This window comes from Acomys minous, assembly GCF_964271855.1.
Source record: "Acomys minous genome assembly, chromosome: 3".
NCBI classification, from domain to species: domain Eukaryota; kingdom Metazoa; phylum Chordata; class Mammalia; order Rodentia; family Muridae; genus Acomys; species Acomys minous.
Window position 1 is genome coordinate 87,872,417 of NC_140485.1, and position 13,066 is coordinate 87,885,482.

A 13,066-nucleotide genomic window follows, 5' to 3' on the forward strand; every position below is an offset into this window, starting at 1 on the left:
CATCTATCTAGACCTAGAAAGATCATAACCCCTAAACTAAAGTATCTGGTCTTCAAGCCCATCAGAGACTTCAGAAGAAATAAATTAATCACCTATGTATGCAGGGAGTACAAATTGAGACAGGGTTTCTCTGTGCCACCTTGGCTCTCTTGGAGCTCACTCTGTAGACCAGGCTGGCCTGGAATTCACAGAGATCTTCCTGCCTTTGCCTTCTGTGTGATGAGATTAAAGGCAAGCCCTACCACTGCCTGGCACAACCTGTATATCTTAGCACTATTAATTCTGTTTTACAACAACTGGGTGGGACAAATAAAGAAACTATGTAAAAGTATCTTGTACTACACCAAGTTGTTACATAAGATTAAATAAAGGAATATTTAATGAATGAATAAAAATTATTTTGATCAAAAACTGGCTAAAACAGCAATGGGTAAGTAAAGTACTAGATATTTTTTTGTAGCAAGAAAAAGACATAGAAAGATAAACATGATCATGTGATTCTTAGGCCTTTGGAACTTGTTCATAGGAAGAATATAGATTATTTTGTAACCTTAGACTAAAATACTGGGTATAGAGGTTAATGGAACATTCTTGGGTAATTTTGATAGATTATAATGCAGAGGTAAATGGGCATAATAGAATTCTTTCTGGATTATTGGATCTCAGAAAGAAACAAGAACTCTATTTGGAGCTGAGAAGTGATATCTAGCTGCTTTCTGTTTATGGTTGGAGAAGTTCAGCAAGGCTTATAAAATACTAATTTATTTGGCAGAAGATATATCTAGAAAGTGTAATCTGCTTACAGTTCTTTTCCAGGTCCTTGACATGACAATACAATGTAACAATGCAGACAACAGAGCAGTGGAAGTTGGGCCAGCCTAGTCCTTTGTAACTGCAATAATCATCATGATTCCCTGATGTTGGATGTGCATTTGTAGAATTTGATATTTTTCGTGCTAAGCTTGTGTCTTGTGTTGCTCCAAATTTTCTTAACTATGTCTCAATTTATCTTTTTTGCAATGAAACGTTTACTTTTTTGATTATATATTAGAAATATGCAGCTTGTTTCTTGATTTATATAAGTTAAAAGATTTTCTTGAATTTAAGACCAGCTTAAGAATCAGGAACTATATTGGAACTGTGTAAGAGTTTGGTGACTTTAGAGCTGAGTTGAGTGAACTTAGTTTTCATTATTGTTATCATTTTCTTTTTCTATTCTGTTTCTCTTTCTCTCTCCCTCCCTCTCTCTCTCTCTCTCTCTCTCTCTCTCTCTCTCTCTCTCTCCCCTCTGTCTCTGTCTCTGTCTCTGTCTCTTCCTCCCTCTCTCACTCACTCCCTCCCTCCTTCCCCCTATCTCTCTTTCTTTCTTTTTAGACAGACCTCATGTATGCTGAACTTCTGATCTTGATGCCTTCCTCTCTTGAGTGCTTAAAAGCATGCATTATCATGCCTAACTTACGGGGTTTTGTGGATGAAATCTGAAGCTTAGTGCATGTTATTCAAACAACTTGCAAATGATTCATGTGACCAACAAAGGAAGCCTTTTTTTGTTATGAGATTCTACTTGTAAACTTGTGATGTCAACTTGAGAAGGTATAGAATCGTGTTTGGGGAAAACAAACAAACAAACAACAACACTCCCCTCAAACAAACAAAAACCCAAACCCATGAGAAAGCCTTTTTATATTGTTTCCAGGAAAGTTTTGATAAGAACACTTATCATAAAGGTAGGCATCACTGTACCTTTGGGTACATTCCCAGACTAAATAAAAGAGGAGAGAGCATGCTGAAATATGGTATCCTCTTTGCATCCTGACTAGATGCAGTGTGAGTAGTTGTCTCATGCCCCTATTGCCAAGTCTTCCTTCCATGACAGACTGAATTGAGATGTGAGCCAATAGTGAACATTGATTCCTTAAGTTATTAATCATGCCGCTATGGATTGTAGCAAAGAATAAAGTAATGAACACATTTTATTAACTTCTGAAATATGAACCTACTTAAAATATTTGATAGGAAAAATAAACACAATTCTTGTTTTCATTAATTACTTTATTTACTTCATTTCCCATTCTGAAGTTTTCCCTCCCTCTTCCTCTCAATTCTTCCATCTCCTCTCCTGTTCCTTTATCCACATCTCCTCAGAGAAGGGGAGACCTCCCAAGGAAATCAACATGCCCTGGCATATCAAGTTACAGTAGGACTAGCTACATCTTCCCATTCTGAGGATAGATAAGGCAACCCAGTTGAGGGAACAGGATCCAGATGCAAGCAACAGATTCAGAGACAGTTACTGCTCTTGCAGTGTGAGGGTCCCACAAGAAGACCATGCTGAACATCTCTTATGTATGTGTAAGTGGTCTAAGTCCAGACCATACATATCCTGGTTGATGGTTCAGATTCTATGATCCCCCATGGGCCCAGGTTAGTTGATTCTGTAGGTTTTCTTGTAGTATCCTTGACCTCTCTGGCTCCTATGAGTCTTCTTCCTTTCTTCCACAAGGTTCTCTGAGCTCTGCTTAATGTTTGGCTATAGGCCTCTGCTTTGTTTGTATATTTTTTATGACAATTATGTTAGCCTCCTGTCTGCAAGTATACCAGAATATCATTAATAATGTCAGGAGTGAGCTCTTTTTCATGGAATGGGTCTCAAGTTCGGGCAGTCATTGGTTAGCCATTCCCTCAATTTCTGCTTTAATGACTACTCAGATTATAGGCAGGAAAAATTGGACAATCAAAGGTCTTGTGGCTGGGTTGGTGTCCACATCCCTCCATTAGAAGTCTTCCTTGGTCACAGGAGGTGGCCATTTCAAGTTCCATATTTCCTATTGCTTGGAGTCATACCTATGGTCACTCTCACAGATTCCCGAGAGTTTCCATGTTGTAGGTTTCTAGCTTGTCTCAGAGATGTCAACCTACCCACTGATTCTATTTCTCTTTCACTCAGTCCTCCCAAACTTGATCCTTCCTGTTCCCCTCTCCACCCGTTCTCCCACTCTGTTTCCTACCTCAATCCACCCTCTGTCTATTTTATTTCCCCTTCTAAGTGAGACTCAAACATCCTCTCTTACGCCTTCCCTGTTATGTAGCTATTTTTGGTCTGGGCATTATAGCATTGTTATCCTGTACTTTATGGCTAATATCCAAATATAAGTGAGTACATATGGTGTTTGTCTTTCTGAATCTGGGCTAGCTCATTCAGGATGTTCCTTTCTAGTTTCATTCATTTGCCTGCAAGAAAAATTGTTTTTGGTATTTCGAGACAGGATTTCCCTGTTATACTTCGCTGTCCTTGACTCACTTTGTAGACCAGATTGGCACTGAACTCACAGTGATCCAACTGCCTCTGCCTCCTGAGTGCTAGGATTAAAGACATGTACCACCATGGACAGCTTTGCCTGGAAAATTTATGATGTCATTGTTTTTAACAGCTGAGTAAAAATCTATTGTGTAGATGTACCATATTTTCTTTATCTACTCCTTGGCTGATGGACATTCAGGTTGTTTCCAGGTTGTTACAAATAAAGCTGCTATGACTATTTAAATATATAATAAGATTTTATCAACAGAATATAGTTGAACAAGTGTCCTTGTGGAATTATGAAGCATCTTTTCAGTATATTCCCAGGAGCGGTATAGCTGGGTCTTGAGATAGATTACTTCTGATTTTCAGAGAAACTACCAAATTGGTTTTCAAAGTGCTGGTAGAAGTTTAAACTCTCTCCAGCAATGGCGTGGACTTCCATCTTGAATTCCCTAATAGCATAAGCTATTGCTTAAATTTTTGTTCTTAGCCACTCTGAACAGGTGTAAGATGAAATCTCAGTATCGTTTTGCTTTACATTTCCCCGAAGACTAAAGATGTTGAACATTTAAGTGCTTCCTGGCCATTAAAGTTTTTTCTACCAAAAATTCTTTGTTTAGATCTATACCCCATTTTTAATTAAGTTATTTGGTTTGTTGATATTTATTTTCTTAAGTTCTAGATAGTTCTTGCACATCACCCCTCTGTCAGATACAGGGTTAGTGAAGATCTTTTCCCATTCTGTGGGCTTCCATTTTGTCCTTTTGATGGTGTCTTTTACCATACAGAGGCTTTTCAGCTTCATGGGGTTCCATTTATTAATTGTTGGTGTTAGTGTCCATGTTTTTGGTATTCTGTTCAGATAGTTGTCTTCTGTGTCAATGAGTTCAAGGCTATGTTCCACTTTCTCTTCTACGAAATTTAGTGTGTCTAGTTTCACATTGATATCTTTAATCCACTTGGACTCAAGTTTTGTGCAGGGTGATAGATATGGATGCATTTGCATTCTTCTACATACAGACATCCTGTTAGACCAGAACCATTTGTTGATATGCTCTTTTTGTTCCATGACATAGCTTGGGCTTCTTTTTAAAAAATCAAGTGTCTGTTGGTGTGTGAAACCCACATTTCTTATGTTTACAACTATGTAGAAGATAAGCCAGAAATAACAAGTAAGTTCCCATTAGAGACAGATGGACAGACAGACAGACAGAGAGACAGACACAGACACACACACACATGCAGAGAGAGAAAGAGAGAGCGAGAGAATTGTGTGATATCATCAGAGCACTGAGCTATGATCACTCTATCTTAGTAATAGCTATAGATGAAAATACAAAGGATAGGATAACAATTGAGATTTAATATGAATAAATTAATAAAATATTAAAAAAGAAGTGGATATTTCACGTATGTCTGTTCAAGAGAATCAAAACATAAACATCTTTTAACTATCAGTCAATACATTTTATAAACTACTGTTTCAGTCTTTAACTTCTCCATGCTCTCAGAAGTACTATTAAGAATAACCTTTCCCTACAGATGGATATGTAATATATACAAGACAAACTATAGTTTATCTGTCATGTGGTTGGTCACAGTTTATTACTTAGACATGTATGCTCTGGTACAGTTTCTCATTACATCACAAGGCTTTCCTTGTAGAAGTTTTGCTATAGCTTTGTTCAAGACTGATAAATTTGTCTTAGGCTATATAAAACTATGTACATAATAAAGATAATATTTCATTTGGATGTGTACTTCAGTACATTCATGTACACGGGTGCTGAGATATAAGCCCAGAGATGAGGATGTGCTGTACGGTAGGCAGCCATTCTATTCTGTTGATATACCCCAACTCTATAATTTCATACTAAAAAAATGATTTTCTTTAAATATTAATATCCTGTGGGTTTTCTGTTAGAACATTTCAATTTCCTTGTATAAAGAAAAATCTGATAGATTCCATTGTGTCATTTTAAATGGATACTTTAATTGAAACTGTTTCTTATGTTTAAGTAAATTTTAGGACTCGTATTTCCAGGCCTATCTGGGAATAGTTATTTTATTCCTGCTCGGGGATGTTTTTGGTATTATTGACAGTCATCATATTACTAGAATTCTATAGAGAAGAAAAAAACATGTCCAGTAATTTTGCTTAAACAAAGCTGACATATACCTTTAATATAAATGATACATGCCTAAGACAGATGACTTATGCATATTTGGAAAACTGGAGATATCATCAAAAGGCATCAATGTGATATCAAAGGGACATTATTCTAAGAAAACTGTCAACATGTAAAGTGAAATAGTCTATTTATTGAGATAAAACACAAAATATTTCTCTTGAATACTTCACACCATAAAATACCTATCAAATGTAGCATAGTGTGTGTGTGTGTGTGTGTGTGTGTGTGTGTGTGTGTGTGTGTGCGTGTGCGTGTATGCATGTAACAATAATTAAAAAGTAGAGATCATGAATTTGAGAGAAGAGTTGGGGTAGAAAAAGTTAGGAAACAGTAGCAGAGTGGAAATGATATAAATAAGGCATACACATAGGAAGTTCTCACATATAATAAGTTAAATAAAACAGGAAACAAATGTAGTTTAGGAAAGCAGTATAAAGTGATGATAATAAACATCATAATCATAAAAATAAAAAGCTTGAACAAAGCAATACATGAATATAAAAAAGACACAAGGAAGTCTTTTGCTGCTGGTCTTTCTTCTTAACCTCTGTGTAGGTAATATTACAGAACTACAGCACAAGAGCCAGTTATGAATGTACTTTAGGTCAATGCTAACCAGTAAAAATTTAAGCTTCCTCATGATGAATTTACCTTATTCTTTTAACCACATATAAATTATTAGCTATGTGTTATGCATGCTTGAGACTCCACCTTCCTCATTATTTGGATATGTTATTAGGATCACCGTTATACATCTTAGTAAGTTTTCACTAATAGGTGTAAGATAGAATTTCAGAGTCATTTTAACTTACATTTATTTGATGGGAAGGTAAGGATGTTAAATATTGCTTTTAGTGTTTCTTGGCCATTTTAGATTCCTCTTTTGACAATAATCTGTTTAAATCTGTACCCTATTTTTATTAATTCTTTTCTTTTTTAAAAGATATTTTAAAATTAATTTATTCATATTGCATCTCAATGGTTATCCCATCCCTTGTATCATCCCATTCCTCCCTCCCTCCCATTTTTCCCTTAGTTCCTTCCCCTATGACTGTGACTGAGGGGGATCTCCTCCCCCTGTATATGCTCATAGTGTATCAAGTCTCTTCTTGGTAGCCTGCTATCCTTCCTCTGAGTGCCACCAGGCCTCCCCATCCAGGGGACGTGGTGAAATATGAGGCACCAGAGTTCATGAGAAAGTCATGCCCCACTCTCCACTCAACTGTGGAGAATGTCCTGTCCATTGGCTAGATCTGGGTAAGGGTTTGAAGTTTACGGCCTGTATTGTCCTTAGCTGGTGCCATAGTTGGGCAGGACCCCTGGGCCCAAATCTGTCTATCATAATGTTCTTCTTGTAGGATTCTAGGACCCTCTGGATCCTTCTAAAGTCTTCACTTACCAGGAAACTGAGACAGAGAGGAGGGCATCCTATTGGGACTCTAGATGAGAGAAGCATGGGAGAATAGCAAAGAGCAGGGATTCTTTATTAAAACAAGCAACTTATTCTTTAAAGACGGCACATAATGCTTCAGAGGTAAACAGTAAGTGTTAATCAGTCTTAACTTTCCCTTGCAGCACTCTCTCACAGGTGCTTGACAAAATATTGACAAAGTACACTGTCTTCTGTTTTATAGATTGGAACTTGGGATCCAGCCAGTGGCCTGAATATGACAGAAAGTCAGAAAGGAAAACCAGCCAACATTACAGACTCATTGTCTAATCGTTCTTTGATAGTTACCACCATTTTGGTAAGTAATTATATTTCAATTATTTTAAAAAATGTAGGTACCATGATGTAGATAGAAAAACACATTTTAGTGGGAATACTAATGAAAAGAATTCAAAATATCCTACAGTCATTTAGCAATTACTATAAAACAGAAAAAAATCAATATTAATTCAGTCAGAAATTTATTTTGTTATTCTTCAGTAATATAAGACATATTAATGTTCAAAGTATCTGGGTTGTTTAAAACATTCTCAATTATTATTAGAAATCTTTATGTTTCCATAGTATTTGTTGCTATTGATGAATTTCTAATGTCAGGATTTGAAAAACATATAGACATGAAGATGCATACAGTTAAATCAACAGCAAAATATAAACTGTGTTCTTTGGCTGAAAATATATTTCATATTACATAGCCATTATTTCCAATATTTTCTATAATGATTACACCATAGCTTTATTTTCAGTTTTATTGTTTCCACCTGGAGTAATACTCTTATTTTATTTATTTCTTTTATGATATATAATAGAATGTGTATTTGAAACGAGAGATATTTTCACTACTGCCATAACTAAATTAATATTTTACAAATATTCTAATTATATGTTTCAATTAGATTTCCAGTATTGGTCACTCATGCCATTTTCAAAGTAGAATCTTAATTTTAAAATATGTAGGAGCTCTTTGGTTATCTAGTCAGTATTTTCTACTTGTAGGATAACTTAATAGTGTCCTTTTTATGTCTCCTTTGACTAGAGAGAAAAGAAGCAATAGTTTCAGGAAACCGTTTTAAAAACTTACAATCTATAATATCTAAGTATGAATATAGTGAAAAATCAGGTTCAGGATAAATAATATTTTAGTATTTTAATAACAAAATGGATGGTACAACTGGCGGCATGTCAAGATATAATAGGTTGTGTTAAAAGCTTTCGATAATGAATCAATGCTGGCAACAATGACTGAACATCCTTGGGTTTCTGAGTCCTTCCCTAGTTAAGGTTCCAGACTCTTCTGTAGCTTCAGACTCTTCTGCACCATATCTAAAGCTTTGAGGTCTTTCAGGTTTATATTAGATCTCCTTTTTTCAAATATAACTCTTTATTCATCAAACTGCAACAGTTCTTCAGCCAAAGCTTCACTATAGGAAACACTTGACTTCTTGCCCAAGGAACCATTTGTCCTTCTGTCCCAACTTTATGTTTGGACTGTTCAGTACACATGCAGATATCTCTTCTGCTAATAGCCATCTTTTTTCCTGTTATACAAAACTTTAAAGACCCCATAATGATCAGTAAAACATCAAAAAGTTTATCCTTGACATTCAAGTTTTTGTACAGTCTTAATTTTTTCCCATATATTATTTTCATTTTCTTATCAGGAATTCCATATTCTGTATTCTGCTTAAACTGGGATAGCCAGGTACCATTCTATTGTGATTATTTAAGCCTTGCTTGCTTTTCTTTGCAAATGTTCTCCATTTGTGACATTATTGCGTTTTCACTTACATGTAATTCAGAATTAATATTATATTTGCTTTGTTTATATGAACATTATCTTCCTAAACATTATTGAGGGTGCCTGAGAAACATAATTTAACTTTTCTCTACAATGAGAATCCCAAAAAGCTTACAGACTAAAGATCATGCCTAAAATATCTACAAACTTCAATAATCTAGGCCTTTCTTTTCTCTCAATCAAGATCCCAAATATGTCTTCTAATTTCGGACGCCAAACCTTTAGTCAGTTCTTTATTATCTCCTTCTATTTCCCATTTCAGTTATGATTCTAGCCTCATTTCTGATGTGTCCATTCTATGAAGGACTATAATTAATCTGCTCATTTCGATGTGTGCTGGGGAAGTGGGGTGAAAAGCTGTGTGCTTTATACTCACAATATTCTATTATCCCATTTACATTGTATTAAAACAGCCTGAACTTGAGCATATCTCTATCTCTTTTTAATGAGAAATTACACAGTGCAAATAATCACACATTATAGCTTTTGATTTCTTTTTTGTTTTGTTTTGTTTTTTAAAAAAGGTTTCTCTGTGTAGCTTTGTCTTTTAGGAAATCATTGTTTAGACCAGCATCTCCTCAAATTCACAGAGATACACTTGCCTTTGCCTCCCTGAGTGCTAGGATTACAGGAGGGAGCCACCATTGCCTGGATAATTTCTTATGCCATAGATAAATACCATCCATATTAACACTCAATTTTAATGAATCAAAAATTAGCTTAAAATTACAGAAAATGCTACCTTTAAAAATCCTCAGAGACACCCTCACATATATCCCAATCTCCTGGTAAGTGAAGATTTTCGTGGGACATGCCTTTTGGGCTAGTGCCCTATTATAAGTGAGTATATACCATGTAAGTCTTTCTACTGCTACATTAGGTAAGAGAAATATAGGAGATGGGAAGATAGAAGGACCCAGAGGTTCCTGGAAACCTACAAGAAGAACATCGTGATGGGTGGATCGGAGCCCAGGGGTATCTGCTCAAACTATTGCACTAACCAAGGACAATATAAGTAGTAAACATCAAACCCCTACTCTGATCTATCCAATGCACAGGACATTCTCCACAGCTTTGTGGAGATGGGGCCTGACTCTTACATGAACTCTGGTGCCTCATATTTGAATACCTCCCCTTGGTGGGGAAGCCTGATGGCACTCAAATAAAGAATAAGCAAGGTATCAAGATGAGACTTGATAGTCTATGACCATATAGTGAGCCAGCAAGTCCCTCTCAGTAATAGACCTAGGGGAGGTGAATAGGGTGAAAGCAGGAGTGAAGGAGGAACAATAGGCTACAACTGATGGGATAACAATTTAGTTGTAATCTGAATAAATTATTTAAAAAAGGAAAAACCCTCAGAGACCTATAGAATGTGGAATTTAAAGATGTTTTTATTAAATTAAAGATTCTTCGACAAAAAGACATGTTAACTCTTGGCAACACCCAGCTTACCTCAAAGATTTCTTTGATTTTAATAGCAAAGTAGTATTCCATTGTGTAAATGTAGCATAATTTATTTATCCTTTCTTCGGTTGAGTGTCATCTAGGATGTTTGCAGATCTTGGCTTACTTATAATGTTGCTTTAACATAGCCAAGCCAATGACATAGGTGTATGGTGGAACATCTTTCAAGTATAGGACCAGGAGTGGAATAGCTACTGTATATATTGTCCTTGGCTGGTGCCACAGTTTGAATGGGACCCCTGGGCCCAAATCTGCCTATCATAATGTTCTACTTGTAGGTTTCTAGGACCCTCTGGATCCTTCTACTTTGCCATTCTCCCTTGCTTCTCTCATTTAGAATCCCAATAGGATGTCCTCCCCACTGTCCCAGTTTCCTGGTAAGTGAAGGCTTACCTGCTTGCTTCCTGTGACCATTTGCTTGGAATATTTTTTCCAACCTTTTAGCCTGAGGTAATGTCTATCATTTTGGGTGAGATGTGTTTCTTAAAGGCAAGAATGTTGGATCTTGTTTATGCATCCATTCAGTTAGTCTTTTTATTGGAGAATTGAGACCATTGATGTTGAGAGATATTAATGACCAGTGACTGTTAAGAGTCTTAATTTTGATATTGGTTCTAGTCAAGTGTTTGTGTAGTTGTGTTTTTGCCGTGGTGTAGTTATCTATTTCCTGTTTAGTTTTGGTTGTAGCTTTTTCCTTTGCGATGGAGTTTTCCTTCTAATACCTTCTATAAGGCTGCATTTGTGTATAGATACTGTTTGAATTTGTTTTTGTCAAGGAATAATTTGTTTTCTACATCAATGGTTATTGATAATTTTGCTACATAAAGTAGTCTAGCCTGGCATCTGTAGTCTCTTACGGTTTGCAGGATCTCTGTCCAGGCCCTTCTGGCTTTTATTGTCTCTGCTGAGAAGTCGGGTGTAATTCTGATAGGTTTGCCATTAAATGTTATTTGGCCCTTTTCCCTTGCAGCTTTTAATATTTTTCTTTGTTCTGTATATTTTGTGTTTTGATTATCATGTGACTGGAAAATTTTCTTTTCCAGTCTATTCTATTTGGTATTCTGTAAGCCTCTTGCATGTTAACAGGCATCTCTTTCTTTAGATTGAGGAAGTTTTCTTCTATGATTTTGTTGAGAATATTTTCTGAGCCTTGGAGTCTGATATCCTTTCTTTCTTCAATGCCTATTATCCCCAGATTTCTTCTTTTCATGGTGTCCTTGATTTCTTGGATGTTTTGTGTCAGGATTTTTCCAGATTTATCATTTTCTTTAACGGTTGCTTCAAGATCTATGATTATATGTTCTAGACCTGAGATTCATTCCTCCATCTCTTGGATTCTGTTAGAAAAGCTCACCTCTGTGTTGCTCGACTTTTTCTCTGAGGTCTCATGTTCCCGTTTTTCTTCTGTCTGTGTGTTTATCATTGAATCAATTTTCATCTTCAAATCATGAACTGATTTTTTTATTTCTTTCATCTGATTGTATATTACTGAGTTTCCTCCATTACCTCTTTACAGGCCTTCAGAACTTGGACTGTTTTATTGATTTCCCTCCTCTGATTGTTTGTCTTTTTCTGAGTTTTATTCGGTGTCTCTCTAAGGACCTCTTCTATGTCTTCACCTGTTTGACTGCGTCTTCCTGCATTTGATTATGAATTTTATTCATTTCCTCCATTATCAGCCTCATTACTAAGGATTTGATGTCATTTTCTTGTATTTCCTTTGTGTTTGAGTTTTCTGGGTTGTTTTCTTTGGGATAGTTGGGATTTGGAGATGCCATATTGTTTTGGGTTTTTACGCTGTCCTTTAGACATCTTGCCATCTACGTTTTTGTTGGGTAGCTTCCATAGTTGGGTGGAAGGAGTCTGATGAGAGATTCACCTGTTTTCTCATGATTTCCCTAGGCCAGAATCTCTGATGCTTCACTGGTCTTGATGGCAGGAGGCTAGCCCTGTTGTTTTGGATTCACACAGCCTGTGATCCCCAGCTCCCCTGTACTGTGGGTCCGGAAATCATTCTGGGTCTCTGAATGTGCATTGGGTGAGGCCAAAGTGTCCACAGCCTTCTGGGTCAACTTGTGCCACCAGAGCTCTCTAGGGACTGAAGCAGGTCAGGTGGAGGTGGTCTGATGACACTCTACTCCCTGTCTCCCTGAGATTTCCTTAGTCCTGGGGCTTTGATGCTCTGCTGGTCTGTGGTTCCTAGTAGTGTTTCAAGACTCAAACCGCTTGCAGAGTACAGGTTAGTTTCACAGGGTCCAAACTGTCCACACACTGAGTCCAGTTCATGTCTCTGGACCCAAATGGGTCTCAGGGCCTAATACATGCACTTATTCCAGTTAGCACTAAGTCCAACCAGGGTCTTGGGCCAAAATCACACACTGAGATAGCCGAGTTCAGTTAGAGTCTCAGGACCCAAACTTCCTGCCGATTCTAGTCAGAGTCTCAGGGCTGGGACTGCCCACCATGTCCAGCCAGGGACTACAGGAGGGATCAAGCCACGCTCTGAGCTCAGCTAGGTTCTCTGTGGTCAAACCACCTGCCAAGCTCAGCTAGAGTCTCTGGGCCCAAACTGCCCACCAAGTCCAGCCAGAGTCTCAGGGCTGGGACTGCGCAAACCTCAGCTAGAGTCTTAGGGCCCACACTGCCTGCCAAGTCCAGCCAGGGACTCTCGGCCAGAACCATGCACCGAGCTCAGCTAGATTCTCAGTGCCCGAACCGTCTGCCGAGTTCAGGTAGGGACTCTGGGCCCAATCCACACACCAAGCTCAGCTAGGCACTCTGGGCCCAAACTGCATGCAGAGTCCAGCCAGAGTTTCTGGGCTGGCACTGTGTGCCAAGTTCAGCTAGGGACTTTG

General features: G+C 37.4%; 1 protein-coding gene across 4 annotated transcripts in view; it reads left to right on the plus strand.

The window, feature by feature from the left end:
• GRIK2 (glutamate ionotropic receptor kainate type subunit 2) overlaps positions 1-13,066 on the plus strand; it is a 655,703-nt gene that overhangs the window by 385,169 nt on the left and 257,468 nt on the right. For all 4 annotated transcript variants that reach the window (XM_084776934.1, XM_084776935.1, XM_084776932.1 and 1 more), the window contains exon 10: positions 7,131-7,244. In XM_084776934.1, the coding sequence (XP_084633060.1) occupies positions 7,131-7,244 (114 nt within the window). The remainder of the gene's footprint in view (positions 1-7,130; positions 7,245-13,066) is intronic.